At 40.4% G+C, this 25,842-nt stretch overlaps 1 protein-coding gene across 5 annotated transcripts in view; it reads right to left on the bottom strand.

Moving 5' to 3' along the window:
- Positions 1–762: 762 nt before the first annotated feature.
- PHF21A (PHD finger protein 21A) overlaps positions 763–25,842 on the bottom strand; it is a 136,240-nt gene continuing 111,160 nt past the window's right edge. For 2 of the 5 annotated variants that reach the window (XM_079951455.1, XM_079951456.1), the window contains exons 7-18: positions 24,579–24,833; positions 23,257–23,346; positions 20,974–21,273; positions 18,102–18,200; positions 14,811–14,862; positions 13,438–13,517; positions 12,828–12,888; positions 9,713–9,876; positions 3,945–4,100; positions 2,124–2,199; positions 1,744–1,847; positions 763–1,296 (exon numbers count right to left, since the gene is read on the bottom strand). In XM_079951455.1, coding sequence (XP_079807581.1) covers positions 1,039–1,296; positions 1,744–1,847; positions 2,124–2,199; positions 3,945–4,100; positions 9,713–9,876; positions 12,828–12,888; positions 13,438–13,517; positions 14,811–14,862; positions 18,102–18,200; positions 20,974–21,273; positions 23,257–23,346; positions 24,579–24,833 — 1,695 coding nt within the window. In that variant the 3' untranslated portion in view covers positions 763–1,038. Of the gene's footprint in view, positions 1,297–1,743; positions 1,848–2,123; positions 2,200–3,944; positions 4,101–9,712; positions 9,877–9,928; positions 9,952–12,827; positions 12,889–13,437; positions 13,518–14,810; positions 14,863–18,101; positions 18,201–20,973; positions 21,274–23,256; positions 23,347–24,578; positions 24,834–25,842 lie in introns of all 5 variants that reach the window. The other 3 variants (XM_079951459.1, XM_079951458.1, XM_079951457.1) reach the window with 3 other exon arrangements.

Raw genomic sequence — 25,842 nt, 5'->3', positions numbered from 1 at the left:
CTGTCAGCCTGAAAAAAACAGCTTTTCTATTCCTTACATTTGTAACCAAAAGAGAAAGGAAACAAAGGAAACAGGCATTTTAATTTTTTTTGTTTTTTTTTTTTACTATTTGGGCCATATGTTTGGGACATGTGCTGTACTGTTTGGAATATCACTTTTGCTTGACAAGTGTACAAAAAAAAAAGTTGGAATTTTCATTTCAGTCATGACCCGCTTTTCTGAAACCCCAGGCTGATTATATTAGTCCCCCTCCCTTCTCCTTTTCCTCAGCAAAAGCTTCCTGGGCCAATGTGATGCCCAAACCAGCAATTTATTTCACTTGTCTATTTGGAAAAAAAGTGGATAAACCCAAAGCTGCCAATCTAGTAATCCCCAGCCTGAGTGTGCACTAGATACTTAGTGAAAAACCCTTCCCCATTCCTTTTTGTCTCTCCTGTCAAAACAATAGTGAATACTGCTTATTGGATAGGCTTGGTCCCCACTCCCACCACCCCACCCTCTCTGGACCCTAGGACTTGTTAATTCATATTTCTGGATTTTTGGTTTAGTAGTACGGAGAATTCAGAAACAGGAAAAGCCCACAGGCTCTTTGGACTTGAAGTTTCCTTAGCTAAACAAACTGGTCTGCAGATAAGATTTGAAACCTGCTCCTCCTCCCTGCTCCCCACCCCCAAATAAAAACAAAAACAAAACAAACCTAGAGTGGCTGTGGAGGCTGCTGCAGGCACACACTGGTGTAAAAGAGAGAAAGAGAGAGAGAGAGAGAGTAAATATATTATTTAACTTGGCATGGTGCTGGCAAAGAACCTCCAGCTGGCACTATTCATGTAACATGGTCCAAACTTTGCACGTACACACAGAATAAGGAGGATCGATTGGCAACTCTGGTGCTGCCTGGCACAAGCCTCTTCGCGCTCTTTCTGGAACCAAAGAGTTTTGCGCTTTCCAGAAGAAATCCAGCTTTTCTTTTCTAGAGTTTTATTGTTTTGCTCTTCTGCCTCGCCGCCATCTCCCCCGGCTCCTTCTTCCTGTGCTATGTTATTTAGTCTCGTCGCCCTTGGTACAGTTCACCATGCAGCTCTGGGAGGGGGAAGAGGCTGGGGTGGAGGCGGCGGCAGCCTTTGCGTTATTGGTGGAGTCCATGCCATTGGAGATGGCGACGGAACTGCCCTCAGAGTTTATGGGTTTTGAAAGGTTGATGCCCTGGATGAGGCGAATTAACTGTTTTACCTTCTCCAATGAACTGTGCATTTCCTTCTGTTTTGCCAGGATGGTGTTCTTCATTTCCATACATTTCTGAAGCAGATTGGAACGACATTGCATTAATGAGTGCGCTCATAAAAAAAAGGCCCAAACGAGAAAGCAAAGGGATCCCAAGATCCACAAGAGACTGCAAAAACAGATTCTTTGTCAAAGCACCTGGTGGATACAACATGGCTCCCATACCAAATATAGCCCACATAGCAAACCAAAGAGTTCAAAGAAAGCAAATGCTATTTCACAGCCACGACTACAGCATATAGCTTACAACTATGACTTAGCAGAGAAAAAGAAGCTCTAACAAACATAAGAAGCCGCTGAGACTTTTAAAAAACACCACCACGGCAAAGCTGTGGTGAAGCATGGCTCAGAACTGATACTGTGATTGGTCACAGTAAACAGTCATTTTCTAAGATTCACGGCTGTAGCTTCTAGTGGAACACAGAGGATAAACAAACCATCATTTAGCACAGTAATACTTACTGTTATAGAATTGCTGAGCTGTTTGACTTTCTGTTCTAGCTGCTCCCTTTCCTGTTTTAAATCTGAACTCCATTTCAGTAATTTCTGTTTTTCCTCTTCTTTTGCTGTGAAAGAGAGTACATCAGATGTATCAATTATGCCCTGCAGATGGGATCTCTCAGCTGCTTTTGCACAATGGAAAGCCAGTACTGGACCATACCTGAAGCTGCAGGTGCAGACATAAAGAGAGTCAGATGAAGCTGTCATATCCATTTCATTACTGGGGTTATCATTCAGTCAGCTCTTAATTTCCTTCTGAAAACAAACATCCTACTCCCTTCCTCAAAGTAACATTTTCCAAAGAAAAGAAAACCAAGCCAAGCCCTGCACCATTTTCTTACCTGCTTTGTATGCAATATATGAATGAACAATTGCTAAAGTTCCTGGCCACGGGATTGCTTCTTCTTTCTTTAGCATCTGAAAGAAAGGAGAAGGAACACTTGGCTGACGTGTTCTACCTCTAGGAAAGATGACACACGCTAAAGGGTTTCTTTCACAACAACTATTAAAATCAATGCCATTCTCTTCTTAGGCCCTCCCCAGGCAATAAAACAACTTAAAATTCCCCTTTGTTCTACTCTTGGGATGCTGTTAGTTCTGGTCCGGGACAAGAAGCCTGATGCTTTGTTGACATGTGATGGATGTGGGAGGCCAATGGGATAAAGAAATGAACCAGACTATATCCACATATGAAAAGGAGGGAGAGGAAGACTGTGCTGCAGTGCTATCAAGTGCATGGGGATAACACGTAACCTTTCAAGAACTAAATAAAAAACACAAATTTCATAAAATGGTAAGGAAGGGTAGCCTTGTTGCTTTAAAGTCTACATTAAAAAAGAAGATGAAGGCAATTACATGATCATTTCTATGCTTGGTTGTTTCAGCAGGCAAGCATTCAGCCCCTAAAGAATTAATTAAAAAAAATAAAAATCCCTAAATGGATAACAAAACAGTGAGGCACTAGTAGGAAGAAGGGGAATTGTGTTAATAATCACTAAAACATATGTGCCTGTGATATTCACAACCAGCTTATACACAGCACTCAAAATAGTATGCTGAAATGGGGAGCGGGGAGGGGGGAAGGAAATTCCAAGCAAAAGAATACTGAGGTTTGAGTACTGGGGAAATTCCTCAACAGAAGCATTATCCAAAAAAGATGCCTGATCCACAACTCAACACGCACTTCAAGAAAGTAAACATTGCATTTACTGCACACACAAAAACCTCCACAATAGTTTGGGAAGACCCTCAAGATTTAATAGCATGAAATACTCACACATCTGTGCTAAACCTCCCACAAGGGAAGCCTGTTTAATCACCATGTCAGCAATTTTGTACATTCCCTTGCATCTACAAACATTTTCTGCTGATGAAATTTTAACAAGCTGAACAGGAATGAAGAGACAACATATCTGATCTTAAAACTTGCCAGTAGAGAGGATTGTGACTTCATGATTCACAAACTGCTGATCTAATTAGCTAAAGGAAAAATACTCTGATAGCAAAGAGCAGTCTCCGTGGAGAAAACTACATGTTACTTTGGCAAACATGCATTTCCCACAAATGTGTTTGTTGGTTAACAGCAATGCAGGAGTAGCGGGGCATTTCCAGAAGAGAATTGGTGGGTGGGAGACGGGTGTTTAATCATGTGGTTATTCATCACAAAACGTTCCTCCCCAGCTGGGCTTATTTTGCTCTCAAAGCCAGCTATGGGGAAAGATTTAGCATCTATCTCATGCCTGCTAACTCTCACCTGTAAAATGCCCTGTGTCCCTGCATTATCATGCAAACATTGGTTTTCCAGCATGTAGCTTTGTCCTAGACCTTAAAATACTGTACTGGACTTTCCAACACATGTATTGTAGAATGAAGCTAACATTATATATATATATATTGTGGCAGCAGAAATAGATAAAGATGCAAGTGGATCAAAGGGAATCTTCCCCGTAAGTCTTCGAGCTTTGCTATGGCAAATAAATGGCTGTTTAGTACCCTGAGATGTGGAACAGAAAAGCAAACGTTTGATGGCTTTGAATTTGTGAGGCCATTTCCGTTCAGGTCAGATATTTTCACCCTCTCAAAGTCTAAGCCATGTGCCCCACCCATTTTGTCAAAAGCAGAGAACCATTGCGAGAGGCTTCCCCTTTTGTGTCAAACAATACCTGGTCTTGACATTTGGGACAGATCCACATGCCCTTGGGAATAGTTTTCAGAGGTGGGTCCAGACAGTCCAAGTGATACACACGTGAGCACGTGTCACACATCAGCAACTGCCCACTTTTCCTGCAAACACTGCAAAAATCTTCATGGATATCACCCTATAAAATTAGAGGGGGGAAAGGGAACTTACAAACTTTGAAAACTAAATTCCAGTTCAAAGTAAAGTCCTAAGTGAATGAAATCCCCAAAATAATATCCTTTTCATGAAACACAGAAAGAAAGCTACCAAAGGGTGCCTGACGACTAGATCCACTTTCTTCAGACAGAAAAGAACCACAAGGAACATCAAGGGCCACAGCTTCTTCAAATGCCACCATGTCTACCCTAGTACAATTTCAAACTATAAAGCACAGATCACTTATTTATATAGTTAAGAATCACACCCATCTTATTTTCAAGTAAGTGAAATTAAATGTGGGGTGAAAGTCCCAGTGATCCACTGTATGGAAAACATATTTAAAGTGCCGCAATAGGTTCGGTTCTCCAGGAGGTGCAGAACTTGTCACCCACGTTTAACTTAATGCTGGGTGGGTTTAGACAGCGTCTGAGAGTGTGCTGTCATCACCATGCTGATGACACACAGCTCTTATGTCATCTTCTGCAGGTAGGCAGTGGACCTGCTGATTGGTGACCTGTCATGATAATGAACTGGATGAGGACCAATGACATGAGTCTTAATTCAGCCAAGAGGGATTAGCAGGTGGATCTTCTGACCAGGTGAATGGCATGCAATCTGCTCTTGGCAGGGTGAGACTCATTCTGAAAGGTCCATAGTCTGAGTGTCTTCCTGTATCCACTGCTGTCACTTGAGGGACAGGTGGCCCTGGTAGTGCAGAATGCTTTAGCTTCTGTTTTTTGTTACAAAAAAGTTAAAAACTAAAAGATTGTAAGTCACTTGCAGTGTAATTGAAACCTAGGATCCATTGGGATGATAGAATTTGGATATGGCAGATCTCAATGGGTGCTCAGCCGGTGGATCTTAAGACGGTATCACTTACACTAGCACAAGTTCCCCCCAGAAGGGGGCATTCTGGAGATGTGGCAGAGCAAGGAGAGACTTACACCTCTTCCAAACACCTTCTGGCTCAGTCAAGTGACCCAGCAGCCCAGCCAATGTAGCTGGCAAAGAGTGTCCTATTCCTTCTGAACTGAGTTTGGAATAGGGGTAACTTTTGCCACTGTAACATGCCAGCATTACTTATGCTAGCTTTCTATAGTTAGGATTGCTCCATTAGAGACTTTTGTAGGAAGCAACTAATAATTTAAATCCAACACTAGTAGCCCGATCCAACACTAGGAGCTCACTATACTGAGGTGCTTATTTTGTTTGGGGACAGAGTACATAAATCAAATAGTGAATATGAATATTCCAGTGCTGGAGAGGAGTGAAACTAACACATATACAAGGAATAAAAGCTGATATCATTAACCATGATGGATAAGAGAGATTTGCTGTGGTGGCTGCTGCTGCTATTGTATGTCTTTATTTTCAATGGCTATATGACCACACTGGATTGATAAGCCTCTAAGCAAATAAGCAAAATATGCACAGCTATAGGGGCAGAAAATTGTACTGATTGTGAGCAGTGAAGTCATGGCCATTTCTAGGTGCCTGTGACATCTGTACAGCCTCATTCCACACAACACGCCAAATCAAAACAAGAAAGCAAGGGGATGGGTTAGGCAGGTGGGGGCCAGAGATAAAATATAAAATTAATGCTTTCTATTGGCAAAAGAACTGTGGTCTACACGTTGGCAAAATGTGATATCTGGGGAACAGCACTGAGGAAAAAGCCTGCCTGGATTCTCTGCAAATATGAGTAAGATCTACATATATATTGTGCAATAAAATTATTGTTTGCAAAAGGCTATGGAATCTAGCCTTGGGCATGCTTAGCATGAGCATAATCATAATTTCACCTGGGTGCTACCTCTTAAGGTAGCTACATTCTTTCCTAAGAAATGTGTTTCATGGGCCATCATCTTTTCAATATTTTGGAAGTAGAAGGCACTGCTTGCAAAATTAAGTTAATGCACCACTTTAAGCCTAGTATAACTTTAACCTTGGTGCATCACTGCAATATCCAGAAATAGGTATACTTTTTCTGATTTATCTTACGTAAACTTGGCCTTTCGATAGAAGAGATGGAAAACCTTGACCAAACCAGACTAACACAAAACACCATCCCCAGCTGTAAAATGTCAACAAAGGCCCCAGTACTAGTTTTAATAGCAAGAACATGTCAGTTTTGCATGACTCTTTGCATTACTTTCCCTTCCTTATCTCTTCACTTTAGGATGCAAAATTCTTAGCAAAGCCATTTAGTTTCCTTTTCTCTCTTTCCTTCTGCCGTTACCATCTCATAGTTACTATTTTTATTTGTAGATCTCTGTACAGAAATGCAGAAAGAGAAGAAGAGCAAAAAAGAACAGAAATAAGGTAACAGAAAATGGCTTAATACATGAATTTCAATCAACTGAGGGCTGCTCTGGAAAATTGCTACATCCAAATCCCAATCTCTAAAGCTTCCTTCAAATTCAGAATAGAGGGATAAAATTTGAAAGAAATAAAAGTGTCACAGCCTCCTTAAAATATGTAATTCAATCTTCCATATCAAACTGAGCAGTGGTAGGATTTGAATTATGCCAGATGTTTTCTACTGCCTTACATAGCATGCTAATGTGCCCATCTTTATTAAGAATACATATTAAATGATGCCAGAATACCAACCACGGGCGGGTGGGAGTATATTACCCACAAACATTAGCTGAGGCTTAAACTTTGACTTTGAAAACCAAGCCTCTCTCTATTAATTCCTAAACTTACTGTGCTATCCTGACTTTGGCATGTAAAGATGCTTTGATTTTGCAAGTTCTACATATCAAATGAGTGCTGGATTCCAATGTTCAAATTATGGGGGGAAGGGGGGGACTTAATGAAAACCAGCTTTTAAGTCAGTCATACTACTCTGTAGTAGTAGTTGTTGTAGCAGTAGCTAAGATGAGTTTCACAAAACATAACAGGGTTGGATCCCCTGTGACTTGAGCATTGTTGGGTTCTAAAGTAGTTCAATCTATAATAATACAGCCAGTTTCATATTGTCCACTCAACAGACAGAGTTAAACTTTCATGTATCTCTTGAAGTGTTATGACTAAAAGGTAAAGGTAAAGGTACCCCTGCCCGTACGGGCCAGTCTTGACAGACTCTGGGGTTGTGCGCCCATCTCACTTAAGAGGCCAGGGGCCAGCGCTGTCCGGAGACACTTCCGGGTCACGTGGCCAGCGTGACATCGCTGCTCTGGCCAGAGCCAGAGCCACACACGGAAACGCCGTTTACCTTCCCGCTGGTAAGCAGTCCCTATTTATCTACTTGCACCCGGAGGTGCTTTCGAACTGCTAGGTTGGCAGGCGCTGGGACCGAGCAGCGGGAGCGCACCCCGCCGCAGGGATTCGAACCGCCGACCTTTCGATCAGCAAGTCCTAGGCGCTGAGGCTTTAACCCACAGCGCCACCTGCGTCCCTGTGTTACGACTACCCAAACTCAAAAGGCCAACTTTTTTCTTGTATTTTGTGACTGCATGGAGGACAAACACAACGAGGTTTCCCTAGAACAGGGGTGGAGAGCATGTAGCTCTCCAAATACTGCTGAACTAATTTACAAAATCCCCTGACCTCTGGCTGTGCTAGCCAAGACTAATGAAAGTTTGAGCACAGCAACATCTGGAAGGCCACAGATCCCACATCCTAGCCCTAGAGTGCCTGTTGAAGTGGAGCTGAAACCTAATGAGCATCTTAATCTGAGTAACTGATTATGGAAGTTAAAGATATTCAGAAGCTAACAAGATCAGAAGGTTGTACTCAGTTGTCTCTCTCCATTAATGGGCAATACTCTGTACTAGCAGAGGTTTCCATGAATGGAAGGGAAGCAGTTTTCATTATCTTCTGGGGGCCACCTGCCCCATCAACCTCCACAATCCTTTGGAGCAGACCAGGGAAGGTCTACGGACTGCAGAGAGATGGGGGGAAATCAGCAAACAATGCCTGCCCCCATTCCATTAAAGGAATCCTATTTTGGATTAAGGAGTCTTCGGTGAGTGGAGGGACACAACTGAAAACAAACCTATTTACCATAAATTCTCCGAAAAACACACACCACTGAAGTGAAATAGGAGGTGAATTTCTGGAGGAAGCAATACATTCATGTGATGTGTATACATGTTTGGTGGATGGATATTTAACAAAACACTCTAGGCTTGAAGGCTGATGGCTAATCAGAATTACATCATTACCGAAAGCTCAGAACATTATGTAAAAATGTGCAACAGACATCAACTGGAATGACAATGAGCTCACTGTCCTAGTGCTTTATTTATAAAACAAATGTGCTTAAGAATCTAGCAACCTTTGTCAAACCTGTTATAAGTAGAATGTGTTCATGTGCATGTGTGCACGCCATGCTAAATCAGCAGGAAAGTCTTCTTTGTTTGGATCAATTTTTACTACTGCCTTGTGATAGTTTGGGAGATTTCATGAATAATACAATACCTAGAGAATGAATGACTATGGCTCTTAACACAGAACTTGCATCCTATAGGAATGCTGCCTGTTGATTTTATCTTTTGCAATACCCAGCAGTGCAGAAAAGATACTGATGGTGTTCCTGATTTGGCTATTCTTGGCTGCTTCAACAATGAGGCTACAGATACAGTTATGTAAGTTAGAGCAATCCTCAAGCTGCATATTTCATGAATGAGATGCAGAGGCTCTTAGCTCAGCAGCATAAAAAACAGTTTGGAGGAACATCTAGTGCAGCCCACTAGAAGATAAAAGTTATGCAAGTCTGATTGTGTGTAAAATGTGTTCATTAGTTGGGTCTTACAACCATGGAGCTATTTATTATGAGGAAACGAAGGTACAGAGAAGTGATGAGACTTGACCAAGGTTGTGAGTCCAGAACTTCCAATTCGAACCCACCTATCATGAGAAGGATGGATTTACCTCCCTTCTGAGTAATAAAAAAATACCACCCACACTCTCCAAAAACAGACAGTGCTGCAGATCAAGCTATGGGTTAGATCAACTTTAATTCAGCAACAGCCTGTGCTAAACTGGCAGAATAGGCAACTGGGCTCACATACCAGAAGGATACTTTCACAGAAAAGAAAACTTTCCCCCATATAGGTATGCAGAATCCATAAACGAGAAGCAACTGCCAGGTGTCAGTGAAGGCACTCACTCTGACTCCACTAACGCTGTGTCCAACTATCTTGAGCAAGAATTTCTCCTTACTTTATTGATTCAGTAATAATACATAATTGTTCCTAAGGCTTCTGTGTGACAGGATCCGTTCTCCTCCTGCCACTAGATTGCTGAAATATATCACAAATGCACTGTCTTTAATTCACTGCTTCACTGTGCATCTGGGAAGGGCTTACAGAACTTTGAAATATTTCCCCTTCTAACTCTACAATTCTATGATTCTAGGATATGAACATTCTGGCATGTCCTGTGGATATCATATAGATATATACTGTATATACTACTCCAGAGTTTGGGGGGGGGGTGAATAGGTACAAGTAGAAGTGTAGGGGGCTGAAGAAGGGGGTCATATTATTGCAGTTTACCATAATACCAGTGCATCTAAAGAACCAAATTCTGAAGTCTCCACGGTCTCTTCGAACAGCAAACCTCTCAGGAAGAATTACTTACGTCTGTGGAGCTGGGGCTGGGCAGGGACACAGGATGAACAGTTGCGGGGAAAGAAAATGTGGTCTCTGTCTTTTCATTTTCAGGGGAGTCAGGATGACTGGACAGAGGGGATGTGGGGGTCAGAGCCCCAAACCCCAGCACCGTGTTGTATTTAGGTGGACGACCTACACATTAACAAAAGGGAACAAAAAGGGGAGGGGAAATAATCTTACATACCTTTGGCCAGTGCTCCTCATTGGCTAGCATGAAAAAAAGGAAGTGATGTAGTACAGAGAAGAAGTTAGTATTATAGTCACGAGTGAAAGAAAGCCAAGTCAGGACTGTAAAGTTATTTTTAAGACACTTATAGGAGAATTGTGTAAGGAAGGATGGTATCACAAGAGAGAAATCACATGCCTTCAGAAAGAGCGCTACTCCCAATATATCTCTATAACCACACTAAAGTCTTTAACTTTTAACTTACCACCCCCAAATTCCACTGGCAAAGAAAAGCTGCCATGATTTCTACCACTCTAATTTATCATGGTATCTCCATCACATTGTTATGACCATTGGTAAATCACCCTCAGTGAGCCTAAGGTGAAACCTACATCTAAATACCACCTTTGTGCTAAGAAAAACTCACAACATTCCACAAATGCCAGAGAAAATTATGGCCTGCAACCCCATGAGATCTCTCTCAGCAAAAGGAGCTGCATGGTAGCCTAGGTGGGAGAAAGCCTCAACAAAGCAAATCTGCAAGTATGAAGAGTTGTTAAAATCCTATCCTGCCAACTGTAGGAAGATATAACTCACGATAAAGTGTGCTATTATTCCAAGTGAAATCACAACACTGTAGGAGACACCAATCTTTGTCTTTTGCATTACCACTACTCTGATGATTGATGAGAGGCATATGCTCAGAGAGGAATATATATATATATATAAAGATATTTAAGCAGTCAATAAGTGAAGCTAGAGACTGAGAAAAGAGGCAGGAAGATCAAATTAAACATGCATAGTAATCATTATCTTCAGTAAATGGCACCTAACAACTCTGATGGAAAGTGGCACTGAAGGCCAATGCCCTCTGTGTGTTGAGGGACAGAAAGCCAACATCAGTGCAAAAAAAACCCAGTACATCCAATTTTGCTTCAGGTGAGAAACAAATTATGCAAGGAAAGAAGGGCTCCTCTGAACATCTGATCTCCTGGGGAAATGCACTAATAGCTGAACTGAGCAGTTATGGCAGCAATTTTTGGGGAAAGTAAAGCCTGCTCAATGTAAACTGCAATGAGACCATCACCTTATTTTCAAAATGCCAAAAGCTGCCAAAGACTAGTAATAGTAATAATATCAGGCACTATCATTTTAAGCAAATTCAAATCAGTGGGCTAAACAGGAAGAGACAAATGCACTCTACTGAAACTGCTCAGCTACCTAAAAACTCACCCAAACACTCATGTGCATGAACACACTCATCCTACTAGGTACATAGTGCATATATCTTTTAACATTTGAAATATCAAGTATTATACAACTTACGTCCTCTGACCTGGCCATTTGTTTTTGAAACAACAGGCCCAGGAGCAGAGGAAACATTAGAAAGCATTACAGAAAGGGCATTCAGTGCTCACTCATGATATTTAGCACTGAACAGAGTCAAAATAAATTAATCTCAAAGCCAAGCTTAGTTCTACTGTACAATTGGCTGGCTCTAAGAACACAGCAACCACTACACGAGAGCAGATCAGTAGTAACTTGTCTCAGACACAAAACAGACATGCTTGGTGGTGTATTAGCAACAACAAGCATTGATGATATAGTACCTTTCTGATTCCTGGCCATCAACATACATTCTCTGTTGATCTTAGGGTCACCCAAAGCATCAGGAATTAACTTAACCTGTCTTGAACTCAACCATGTCGATAGCTGTCACACCATACTGAAACAGAGGGCTTCATCTCAAAACTTCAAAAACTGTGCATCATCTGCTTCTTGAAGGCCAAACAACGCTTAAAGGTTCAAGATGCAGGGAGAATGCAGAAACCTTCCCTCCTCAAGGAAAAGTGTTTTTGAGCAAACCTTCCACAGTTCACACCATCTCAATTTCAACTGGGCTCTCTTTCCTTTAATACTAGATATATTGTTCACAGTGGAAGCAGCACAGTTTAGATCAAGGAATAAAATAGATATCCCAAGTTCTTTTCTTGTTCCATGGATTGGCTGCCCCATGCTCTGCTTTACCTGCCTTACAGTTTTACATGGACAATTTCTAAAATACATCTCAGGGCTTATGTGCAGTTTGCCAGAGTTTTCCATTTGCAACATTACTCCTAACCCTTAACAGTTTACAGATACACACTAGGGCACATGAATAGATATGACCATGTTACTACTGCCTTTTTCGTTAGTATTTTAATCAATGTTCGCCTTTGCTGGCATGGGTTAGTAACCTGTAAAGTGTGTGTGTGGGGGGGGAGTATGCAAATGGAAAACTAGCGAACTGCATGTGTAGCAGTCTAAACAAAGTCTGTATGTTAAAAATGGAAAAATGGCAGATTACTGGTGCCATTCCACAAGCAAGATCAAGAATTCAGAACCTTGAAATCTAAGGAGAAAATTGGGTGGGAAGAATTTTGCAAGCATCCCTGTAATAATTTTAAGAGTACCATGGTTGCCACACGATTTCATCAACTATCAAGTAACTCGCCTTTCAAAGAAACCTGAACATGTTCTTAACAGCACAAGAAATAATTTCATAAACAGTGAGTCCTAACATCGGACCAAACGCACTTAGTCACTACACAGGAAGAGTCTCAGAATGGGAGCTCAGTTACCACTTTGGCACCCCCCTTCTAGTCTGCATGACAGGTTACATTTACTAATCTGGGTTGGGAATCTTTACTGGGCCAAGTTTACACACAGGAAATTCTCCCATTTATATCCTTATTCATTCCAGATTACCCTCAAAGCCTACCAACCAAGGATGCTTCTGTAGAGTAGCTGCCTACCAGGGTTACAGCATACCTATGATGTGTATTCAGTACCACAAAACTATTTTCTATATTGTTTTATTTCAGTCCAAAAGAAAGGGAAATAAACATACAGGGAGGTGCTATTATGAGACACCTACCTCGTTTACGTGTCCCAGGATGCATTGTGCTGTTCAGGTATGTGACTGCGCTCTTCTTGCGCTTTACAGAAGAAAGGAAGAAAGTAGTCAACTGTTTTGGCAAGTGAAAGCTACATCTACACACACACACACACACACACACACACACACACAGAGTGACTATATAAAAAATCTGGAAGAACACAAGTGTTGAGTCCCATTGAAGCAAACAGGCTTTTGCACTTAAATCCATAAATTTCAGTAAGAATCAAATGTAGGTTTAACTTTCTTCAGATTATGTCCATTATCGTTTCAGTGTTTGGATACTACCCTGTAGAAAAACTAGTCTTTCACACAATTACGGGCTGATCCCACTTGTGATGAGAGAAATAATTCAATGCCAAGTCTGGAATCATGCCAGAGAAGGAGGAGGAGGGAAGATATAAGGGAAAGAAAGTATAAAGTAGGAAACTTCTTTCCATTTATAATTGTCCTTCATGCTCTCTTAAGTGATGACAGCCCCACTGTCTAGCTTCGAATGTGATTGTTTTCATACACCTAGAAGGCTGAAGCAATGAGCAAAATGCTTTTCAGCAAGTTATTTACTTATTTTATAAGCAAAAATTGTTACCTCAGGCTCAAAGACAGCTCCGCTGTACACTGGATTTGCTGTTGTCCTTCGTTTCCTTTCTTGTCGCTTACTTTGTATTTCTTGGGGAAAGGGTAGAAATAAAAGCATTTTAGGGCTCAAAGACCTCAATATCTAGTATGAGCAAGTTAGGAGTCAGGAACTATGGCTTCTGAAATGCTCTTTGCAAACTTAATTCTGAAGAAACATCCATATTATATAAATGGGTTGAAAGTAAAGTGGAAAGTTAAGTAAAAGAAAGTAAATTAGCTTAAGAAAGCGTTTCCTGCTCTTCCAAAACCTCTCAGCTGATATTTTTATCTTCCACATTCTGTGCCACACAAAATTTGTTGTTGGCAACTTATTTCTGCCAGAAGCAGGGAGTTGTTTGAAGACTGATTTATTTGCTTAACTTATACCCCAGTATTTCTCAACGCAATGAGCCAAAGGTGGATTATAACAACTTCATATCAAAATATTGCAAACTTTTTTTAAGGTACAAAACCATTTAAATATATTTAGCCCAGGGGGTGAAGAATCTCCAGGCCATGGGAGGCTGCTTTCCCCAAACCACACCCATGTGCCCCACACCTGACTTTATATGTGACAACAGGTGTGGGGCAGGTAGAGATGTGGCTGCGAAAGCACAATTGAGAGCTTAAAGCATGCTCCCTGTTGTTCAAAGTGGAGCAGATGGAACTGCACAAAGTAGGCTTGGTGTCACTGCCCACTGAATTGGCAACACAGCTGATCCTTACAGAAAAGAGACTTGGGGTCACTGCCTTTCAGCTGGTGGGTAAAACTTCAAGCCTCATGTTTTCTTTTGCAGCACGCTTTGTTGCACAGAAATGAAAAATTAGTCACCTGACTCCATAGTGAGACCAGCTGATTGGCAGAGTTGCTGCCAGGGTTGAGGGAACCTAGGATCCAGCCTGCCAGTCAGAATAATTTCCCTCAGTTTAAACAATATGCTAATTAATTGTTAAAGGAAATTAAGTTATTTGAAAAATAGTACTGTGGTGGTTCTGCTATTGAAGAAACCATATTTGTGGCCTTAGATCTCCTAGTCAGAAACCTAAAAATAAGACTAGCATTTAGGATCATCATCCTATTTGGTCATTTTTTCAACTCCAGGGAACAACCCAGAACCTTGAACAGAAAATATTTCACTTTATAAAACTGATATTTTAAACTTTGATACATGGGAATGTATGCACTCTAAGCAGAAATATTTGAAACTTGTACATTAATTCCAGAGCTCTGGAATTTATGCAGCTCAATCCTAAACTTATTTACTTGGAAGTAAGAACCATTAAGTTAAATAAACTTTTTCCTTGATAGTGTGCAAAGATTGCAGCCATAGTTATTTTTCTTACCTTCTAGATGGTCATGTGTAACCAGTCCAAGCGACACCATGAAGGCAAGTTTCTGTATCAGAAAAGAAGAAAACAATTCAATCAAATTAAGAGAGGAACTAAACTTCTTTTAAGGTGAAATAGTAGCTTAAAAAAAGTGATACAATTTTCACTGAGCAATTCTTCAAAAACATGCATCACCTGTATATCTCAAATGGCACTTCATAAAATGAAGCAAATAACAGCACTATGTATCTTTATACAACTTGCATATCCCTTAGTTCAAAGAGGAGGGTTGGCAAGCTCATCTCTGTGGATCTATGAGACTGAAGGCAGCTCCACTCTTTACACAGAAATCTTTATGCAGCAGGTACATTAGTTTTTTCTACAGCAACCTCATAAAGGCTGGACAACATAGATGCATATAGGTGATTCCTAAAGCCTGACTAGGCCAGGGCTCCCAGAAGCATGGACATGTTAGTTAAAAGATGCAGACACGAGTGTTGCTGCAGAGGAACACCAATTTAAAACCAGCTGCACCTGTAACTGCTGAATTACAATACTTCAAGCACATTGCTATCACTTGTGGACTGACCTAAGACGAAATATTTGTTAGCATACTGAGTAAGATAATTAGCATAACTATGCTAGGATGTCTGTATTACCAACAACTGCTTTGTGAATTACCACTGCTAATTAGATACACTGTCTGTACTTCTCTGCATTTCAGCTTCCTCTGACCACTATTTACAAATAGCCCCCAACTCTGCACCTAACAGTTCAGCTGCACCCTAGGCCTTTGCTGTCCATTCAAAACTAATTTGAAAAATTAAAAAAAATCCCTGTATAAACTTGCATGTGTATCAGATATATTGTAAAATTCTCATGATTTTATGGTTTATCATTTTGTAAATTGCTTTGAGGTTTGTTTGTTTTTACAATCAAGCAATGTATAAATGAATAAAATAATAAATAACATTATACTTTATGAAAATGAAAACAGAACATTGTGTGATTTGAATTATGCAAGCCATAGTTATCTAACTGGAGATTACTCAAAACCTGAAAACATGGAAGCCTTCCAGCACAAACAGGGATTTCTGAACTGTCCAGATGATTGCTGCATAAGCTGTTTGCTCAGAACATCACAGCTGTATGTATCTATTTTAAAGAGACAGCCAATTCTTAGACTGCTATAAAAAGTTTTAGGGCATGAGAACCGTGAGATTCAAAAAGCAGTAGTTCACTTTCATCTCATCTAGCACAACTGTTCAGGTCAAGTATTTGCAATCTATGATTTCTTAACTCCATGAACCATGTTTTAGAATTCAAGAGACTAGACCTGTGTGACAATGTTTGGCCTCATTCCCTTTCTCTGTATATGAATCACATGGACTGCAAAAGGACAGCCACAGTGGAGCAAAAAAGTATTTCAGATTCTGACAATACTAAGTAAATTAGTAAAAAGTGAACTCTCTTGGCTCATTTAATATCTTCTCCCTGTGCAGAGAGGGAAACCAAGATCTCCCCCTTAAAAAAAAAATCAGAATTTTGATGGTAGAATATTGTCTAAATGGGCCCCAAGGGAGATTCACTAGTTCCAGTTGATTTTGTGTGTTGCTCAAGCTGCCAGAATCCAGGTTTCTTAACTTGCGCTATCTGAAAGATTTGCAGGGTGATAGCTATGTTAGCCTCTTGCAACAAAAAGAAAAAGAAAAGAAGAGAAAGAATTGTGGCACATTGAAGACTCACAAATCTATTATGGTAGAAGCTTCTGTGGACTACAGTCCATTTCATCAGAAGTATTTTTCTGAGTTGCAGGTATTCATAGAAAACAAGCTGTCTGAAATGCTATTATAACTCCACTCACCCAAGGAAAGAATAAACTCACCCAATCTCTATTTTCTAACAGCTGGGGGAACCTTCACACACTCACTTAAATGTGTCATTGTTCCACAGAAAACAAAATAAATCCACAGGCATTTATGTTATTTATAATGTGTTATTTTCAAACTTACATGATGCAAATGTTCAGGAGCTTGATTAAACAAAAACCCTATTTGTTGAAATGGATGGTTACCAGAGAGCTGTAGCTTTATTGTTAAATTTGTATAGGTATTAAAACATGTACCAGTCCAATAGATCTACTATGTGAATATAATTTGGGTCTTATTATTTGTTATAAAGGTAAAGGTAAAGGTAAAGGTACCCCTGCCCATACGGGCCAGTCTTGACAGACCCTGGGGTTGTGCGCCCATCTCACTTAAGAGGCCAGGGGCCAGCGCTGTCCGGAGACACTTCCGGGTCACGTGGCCAGCGTGACATCGCTGCTCTGGCGAGCCAGAGCCGCACACGGAAACGCCGTTTACCTTCCCGCTGGTAAGCGGTCCCTATTTATCTACTTGCACCCGGAGGTGCTTTCGAACTGCTAGGTTGGCAGAGATTTTTCACAGGGTGTATGTTCATCTTTGGTGTTTCATAACAGGAAAGGTTATGAAGGGGCAGCATCATGAAAGGCCTGGGAAGGGAGGGCTGGAGAGACTTGGAGCACCTTCAAGCCGAGGTGTCAGGACATGCTCAGCCTTCACGAAAGGCGTGTGTGTGTGTGTGTGTGTGTGTGTGTGTGTGTGTGTAGGATGAGTGTATTGGGCATCCTTGCACAAAATCTCTTGGGACATCCTTAAGCCCCCATGCTACCTTTGCAAAGGGGAGGGGCAGTCAAGGCGCCAGCGAATACAACTTTTCCTTAGCCAAACAAGGCCAACCGAAACATGTTTAAAATGTGCCTGTGGGATTGGAGAAGTTGCCGTGCGTGATGCAGTCTGAACACTCAAAAGAGCTAAGGGCAATTTGGGATTTCTATGTATATAGCACAGTAGAGCGAGCTGGAAAAGCCACTGTTCAAGCCTTACCTTAGACAAGAACTTAAAGCAAGGCTAGATTCTTTCAGCCTCCTTTCTGGAATATGGGGCCTCCATTACAGGGTTATTGTAAAAATTACTAAGAAAACATGAAGCACTTTGAACACCCTTAAGTGCTACATACATGCATCATTCTCATAAGGTCAGGAGCTCTTGCATTCTTTCTTCCAGCCCTGAAAATATTTGGTGAACAGGAATTTGTGGCTAGATATAGCATTCCTCAGACATATAGACCTCTTCATTGCAGCAATAACACTGTGAAGAATGTGAATCTCTTTTAAGAGGAAAAGTGGCATTAAAATGTAGATGAAAATAAGCATTTCTAAAGATTTTTTTTTTTTTTAATCTGCCCAACCCCACAAAAGGATATTGTAGATATTTGTACTAGTACCTGTGGGTTTTCTTCTCGTTTTGGTTTGGGTGGTGCAGGAGGAGCAACTGTATGAATCTCTGTTGGCTTCTCCTCTGTTTCCGCTTGGGGCTTGATGGTCTGAAAGGGAAACAACAGCAAGTGAACACGGGTATCTGAAGAAGTGTGCATGCACACGAAAGCTCATACCTAGAACTAACTTAGTTGGTCTTTAAGGTGCTACTGGAAGGGGGAAAAAAATTCTTTTATTTTGTTTTGACTATGGCAGACCAACACGGCTACCTATCTGTAATGGGTTTCTTAAATTCCTAAACAAACAGAAACAGCAGTCAGTGTTTTTCTTTACCAAAATGAAGAAAAGGATGGAAATGAATCCGAACAATACACTAAATATTGTCCCCAAGAGCTCCTTTAAAAAGTGTGGTAAATTTTAAGTAGTGAAAACAATCCCAAATAAAAATTACTACTTAGAACATCAAGTGTACAACTGCAACACTTAAGTAGCCCAATTCAGCAACTAGATCATGTAATAATAATAACTTTGCATCCATGCTGTGGATAAGAGGGGCTACGTATAAGAGAGACCTGGTAAGCAGAACGTTTTGTGAAATAACATTCCATGAAAAGCTTGTCCAGACAATAATCTGTCTGAGAGATGCACCTTGCATCTCTCTCATTCATTATTCACTATAACAAGAATTTGCCTGAAGATAAGTTCTCCAGAATTCCCAAGTGCTGGGTTTTCCTGAAACTCATTCGCTTAGTGATGTCATAATCCCCTGCAGATTGCATCATAAGTGCCTGCCCAATGATTCCCACTTTATGACATAGCTGTGACGTCACAAAATTAGATCCATCTGTTCTAAGATGACAAATATGTTTTCAATGTGTTCACTCAGAAATAAGAGAAACATGAAGAAATAACTTGAACCATATTGTTTGAAATTGTGAATTATTTTGCATTACTTCTCGGTCCCATTTACTAGACTGTGTGATCCTACTTGCTTGTTTGGATGAACCACAACTAAAACTATAAGTGCAGTTGTGCTGGAAGAGCAGAGGGGGAAACTCAAGAACCTAACACTAAACTATGGTTTGTGGTTTGCGCAAACTAGACCAGTGGTTTGACAAGTGAGGATGAAACCCTGTTTCTTAATTGTTTTATTTGAAATGATGGTGGCCACTTTGGACATCTCCCTTAGAAAATAAAAGTAGGAGGGTGTACCTTTTATTATAAATAAATACGTGTGTGTGTGTGTGTGTGTGTGTGTGTGTGTGTGTGTTCCTAAGACTGGCAAGTGGACAAGAGAGGTCTGGCTCTGTTCACACTTGAGAAAACTTTCTGCCTATTTATGACAAGAAAAGCCATGACCAGACTGGAAGCAGCCTTCCTCAGTACATAAGGGCTGAAAGGCGGTTTCTCTGCACTGGTACTATGTATAGGCTTTTCTTCCACATTTAAGCACTAGGGTTTTTGCTGAAGGTCCTTGCTTCTATGAAGTCTGGAGTTGTGGCCAGTCTTGGCACATTACCACCTCTTGCAGTGCCATATCACCTTGCATATGCTTCAGAGTGTTTTGAAGAGAGGACGATAATGTAAGTTTTGGGGGGAAAGGTGACACACTTCTGTCTACTTAAAAAATAACCGCTCGTGGCAAATTTGTCAAGCTTATAAGACTGAAACCAAGCAAGCTTTTGATCAGTAGACTCAAAGGTCAGTTTAAAGTGCATTTGCACAAAAAGGCCTACATCTGATAGATGGAATTAGAGGAAATTCTCAAATGTCCAGTGTTATAAACTACTTACAAAAGGTTAGCTGAAACTGATGGTAATTAAGTCATCTGCATGTCTGCCTCATCATAAATGTCAGCAAGATTATGGATAAATATTATTTGATGGTTAATGTTTTATGCTGAAGCAGCAGAAAAAGCACAAAACGAGTAAATTTTAATTATTCTGATGTACTATATATAAAATCACAAATTAACTGCTCACTCATTATGAATTATTGGTACATTCCCAATCCCTGTCTGAGGAACAAGGTATTATCAACCATCCCTATTCACACATTGTATCTCACGATTGGCATGAGACAGAGAACAGTGCTGTGACATGCTGGCTTGTCCACCAGCGTCCTCTCCTGCCAACCCTGCCCCATCCATACATTGCAAGAAACCTCTGAACAGGAGAGCCTACCCTATATGTGTATCCACCCCCTGTGATATAGAATCCAGTGAAATCAGGATTATAAATTTGGGATGCAGGAATATTTCACTTGGCCTGCATTTTTAAGCAAATGCACCTCCCAAACTAAATAAACAGATTGAAACAAAATTATACTTTGGATTTTGCACTTCTCCAAATTTTGCAATATTGTTCTTGGTTCAAAAAAAAAGTGTCAAAATGCGTTAAAAAATGGGAATTTGCTTTAGGATAAAATAGGCTTTCCAAACGCCAGTTTGGAAAATACACAACTAAATACATATTTTGATATTAAAATACATATTTATGTATTTATGTATTTAAATGCAGAGTTTTGGACAGTCTTTTAAAAACTGCTCAGCTTAATATGGAAACAGGATGGACTGCACCTATGAGCACACACAGGAAATGGACACAGGCTGGAAATGGACTGATCCACCCATCCCTATTCCAAATTGTGCAGGGAGCCTGCCCAGGTTTCTCCAACATATGGATAGTCTAAGTGGTGGTGGAAGGGGATGGGATGGCTGGTATGGAAGGGCTAGTGGGCACAGCCCCTGCTCTCGGTCACACAAGATTGCTAACCACAGGAGAGGCAATGAGAGGACAGGTCTTATGTTATGGTTAATTGCATTTGTATCTCTATTGACTTTAGGAGAAGGAAACAATTCACAGTTTAAACTACTAATACCTGTTTCTCAACATTTGGTTTGCTGATTTGTAGAGTCTGAGGTCCAGCAAGCCTGGTACCTGGGGCTGCTATAACAATGCTGGTGAGTTGTGCCATTGGAAAAGTTTTGGCTATGGTTGCTGTTTGCCCATTCACTACACGGACTGGGTGTATGGAATTCTGAGAGGAAGGTAAGGAGGTGGGTGTGAATTTTGTTGTCAGCATCACAGGCCTCTGAATAAGCTGAGGAGCAGCGAGCATAGGAGGAGGTGGGGCAGGGGCGATAGGAATGTTGTTCTGGGCAACAGGTTTAGGTCGAACCTACATAAGAGAGAGAGAAACCCATATCAGACTACATGCATAGATAAGATATAGTACTTAACACATAACTTATGGCTGTGCCAACAAATATGACTCAGATTACAGTAGTGTTTGTATTATATAGTGCTACACATCTGCACTGGAAAGAACTACAGTAGGCCCAAAACTTACACAATTGCAGCCTAGCATACTTCGCCAAAAAATAAATAGAAAGCGGGTGGGAGACTGGAAAAAACCATCAGAAGGGGCCACACAATCTCTCACAAAAGCCTCCAGAGCCCTCATGTGACCTTCCAAAGCCTGGAAAACAAGGCTCTTTCAGCACCCAGTTTTCCTGCCATGGAAAGAGTTTTTAAGCCCTCTGCCTTACTTATAGGACTCTCAGAAGGTTGCATGAGGGTCCAGGAAGGCTCTGCTAGGCTCCCAAGATCTTGCCCGCTCAGTTTGCCGATATCAAGATGGGTAGGAATTATTTGCAGAGGAAGGCAGTTCCAGGTTGGGTGTGTGGTTTCCTGACTTTGAATGATTTTGTCTTTGCATGTAGATCCCTGGAATGTAACCCTCACATACATTTCAGGCCTACCACACTTTTAAAACCACCCCAAATCTTGTTTAATTCCAGCTATGACTGTTGCACTGTGTTTGCCTTCCACAGCCTACTGTCCTCCAGAGGTTTTGAACTACAATTTTCATTCTCCTTCACAATATCCCATTGTGATTGTGGCTGAAGGGAATTGTGGTCCAAAACACTTGAAAGTTGCCAGGCTAGTGATGGCTGCACTATGCATTAACTGCTAGTGCGCAGATGTTAACCACACATTCTTGTACATTTCTACAATACTGCCATCATTTTGTATGTTACATTTTGTATGTTCATTTTGTATCTTCACATATTCAATGTTAATCATACTTTAAAAGGATATACTGGTTCTGGAAGCACAGGTCTGGAAGCACAACTTGCAATGCTATATTCTCAAGGAATACTGAGTGTTGAGGGGAGTCTAAGCAGGTTATCAAATACAATTGCATTACCAAAATATCTTTGGATAGATCTGGGGGAATTCAAAGGTCTGTTAATTTGAAGTATTTCTAAAATCTAGGGTGTCTAAATTGGATACAAATGGCTATGCATTCTAATTTATTATTAGATCAACTGTGTTGGCAAGAGTAGCTAGTTTCTGAATTACACAGCCCTCTCCTCCAATCAGGGATTACATTTTTGAGCCCATCTAACTTTCTTTGGGTTAAATGCAGGTGACTAGAGCATTGGATGGGCATATCTATAGTGCAGCAGTTAATATTTTCACGCTTTCCTCTCTTTCATAACTGGGTAATGATTGTTGACATTACAACTAGGAATTTGAATAACAACTACATTAAAAATCAACAGTGTGGGTAGGAGAAGAGATGTAGCTTCAATGAGATACAGATGGCATCCTCTGAGAAAGAGCAACTAAATTAATTCTAGTAATTTAAAATACTGCAAACAATCTATTACATAATGCCTTCATCTTTGGGTAAAAGATCAGATTTTTTTCAAAAAGTTGCAGCTCAAGTTATTTCTAGATAAAATCTGCTCCTCTTTGGAAGAAAGGAGCAGGAAGCTAGAAACTACATTAATTAGATTACAGTTACGTTTTGCTTAGCAAAAAGGCTAAGGATTCACATTAAATAGGGTCTCTTTAATCAAAGAAACTATGAAAAATATTCAGGTTATTAATATAAAGGTTATTAACAAGAAAGGCATTTCTTCATCATCTCGTCTTTAATTCAGTTCTTACAGAACTAGTGCAAGGTAGAGAGCTGACAGGGAAACAAAAATATGATAGCAAAGCTGGAGATTTAATCTGGAAAGCATATTAGTTAGTGTTCAATTATTACCAAGTATACGAAACATCTGGTGTTGTACTTCTTCCAATCAAAGTCACACTTTTAGGACAAACTCCCCACTCCTACCCCTTTTCCTGTTTTGGACAAACTCACCTGTGGAAGAAAATTTGGACGAGGTGTGAGTCTGGGAGGAGGGATGAACTGTGGCACTTTGATGGGCTGAGGAGGTGTAGCTTGAACCTGCTAACAATAAGAGTGGGGCGGGTGGGAAGGCAGACAAATTTAAGCAAAGGGAATAGGTGTGATAAGCAACTTCAAAGCTATTCAGGCACAGCCTACCTTTCTCACAGTAAATAGATTCTTGCTCTTCAAGCCATTCTGAAATAAAATGGCATTTCATGGGCATAATGAAGCTAAGTATCCTTTTGTTTCACCAGCATGTAAAACCCAAGAACTCTACTATTTTTAAAAATATGCCCTCATCCTTGACATTTCTGAATTCTCCTCTTTGTTTTACGAGTCAATGCGCTACAAATAACCACAAAGAATAATCAGGTTTGGCTGCCCATTCAAATGGAGCTGCACATGATGCTTAATTGTGCTAAGGCTTCATAACTTGGGGGGATGGTTTGAAATATTTGATAAGAGGGCATAAACAATAATATTCAAAAATGCTGGAAGGATAAGTGTTAGGTACTAGATAAATAATTTAGTACATTAGGACTCTGGTTCTCTCTTAAATGTGTAGAACACTGTTTTCATATACAGTAATTTGCTTTGGGAATGAAATACTTTAGGGTATAAATGGATTTCACTACAGCTGCAGCTCTGGATCAATTCTTATTTAAACAGCAAAACTCCATTTAAATGCCTGGCCTCCCTCACAAGGATATATTTTCCACTCAAGTTACTTTTTACATTTCTGCGGGCTTCAACTGCTTAGTACTTTGTGAAACTGATTATCAGAGTTACTAGTTGGTCACAAAAGCGCCCCTGAGAAAGACTGGTTCGCAGGTTGAGGAAGATGCTGGCTAGATCCCGTCATGCAGGATGATGTGTTTGTGGATCCAGCAGCAGCAAAAAATAGACAACGTTGGTGAGCCTCATTAAAATAATTATAATATAAGCAGTGAAGGGAACATACATTTAAAACCATAGCCTACATAAGGTAAGTCCATGCATGGTCCTACATGCCTTTATTGGCAAGCAGAGCATTGTAAAAAGTTGGAGTGAAGGTGCGTTGTCAATTATCTTTCAGCACACCAAGGAAAAGTATGATATGATAGTAATCATTTGTTAAAGTAGTAAATTATTTTAAAAATTGAAACCCATTAGAGCAAAACTATTTTCTCACATTAAACAAAGTTTCTCAATACCTGTATATGCCCCAAAGGGCATGCATCTCTGTTTCAACAAGGGATTTTTTAAAAAAATGGCTCACACCCTTAGAACATTAGGCAACAAAGACCACTTACCAATGTGACTGTATTTTTTGCCACTATTTGAACTGCCTCTGTTCCTGGACCAGTGACTTTATTTGTTGTCTGGAGGTTGACTGGCGTGTTCTGTGCATCAGTGCTAAGGACAGTTTTCTGGTTGCTATTGATGGCAGTCACCATGGCAATTGTAGGTCTTGGACCCACAACGGAGGCAGGCATGGTTGCTGTTGCTGCTTTCAGGACAAGAGGTAGTGTCTTAGTGGTGATCATAGAAGCTGTAGTTACCGTCTTCTAAGAGAAACAAAAAACACTTTGGAACCTATTCATCACAAACTGGACAGAGTTTGCTCTAGAAATTCACAAGTGAGAAAGCAGAAGCTGAAATGCAAGGGAAATGCAACTGGGAAGATTTAAAACACCGATTTCTTACCTGTCAAAGCTGTATGGAATCAGCCTACTCCTTTATAAATACTTTCAATAAACCTTCCACATATAGACATGCAACCACACAGGAAACACCACGCCATGGCTTGCTTAATGCATTGGTGAACTGTGTGTGAAATCAATCATGTCTTGATAGTACATGCTTTGGCGCATATAATGTCCCCATGTCTCTTCTCAATTCCATGTCCCCCAAACATTAGTGTACCTATACGATGCCATAGGCAGTGTCAAATGGGATTTGTTTTGAACCAGTGTTTGTAGGCTGTGGTCAAATGGATAAGAGTTAACAGGCTAATACTGAATCCAGGTAGATGGACATTTGGTTGCTAGGGAATTTAGGAGAATTTGCCTAGAAATGCCTTTGACAGAGTGTTGAACTAACTGTTCAGTAGCAGACAGGAGTCTGAGAACCTTGGCCACCAAAAGTTGTAATAGTGGGCACAATGTACTGGGCAGGAGCAGCAGGGTGTGTGTGCTTGTACTCAGCAAACATGGAACCAGGAACACTGAGGTGCAAAGTAGATGCAATGTGTACTTTAGCAGAATTTTCCAAGCATTTGATATTGAATTGAGTTTTTTTGTTTTTGCTGTTGCTCTAATGTTCCTTTTTCATTATCAGAGTTAATTGAATTGGTATTTTATGTAATTTTATATTGTTGAAACACCTTCAATTTCCTGTGATATTTCAAAGCTAAAGTATCAAGGCTAAAATGAGGGGCTTTCAGCATAATCAGTAAAAGCACATCACAACTACATTTTAGCATCACTATTATGACAGTGTTTTCACTAGTTCTTATGATTTACACAAGACATTCCACAACTAAAAATAATCAGGTCTGCTAAAATCCCTTATTGA

This window comes from Podarcis cretensis (genome assembly GCF_951804945.1).
Source record: "Podarcis cretensis genome assembly, chromosome: 1".
NCBI classification, from domain to species: Eukaryota; Metazoa; Chordata; class Lepidosauria; order Squamata; family Lacertidae; genus Podarcis; species Podarcis cretensis.
Note: the sequence above shows the minus strand (reverse complement) of the source record. Positions and strands in the feature narration are given on the sequence as shown.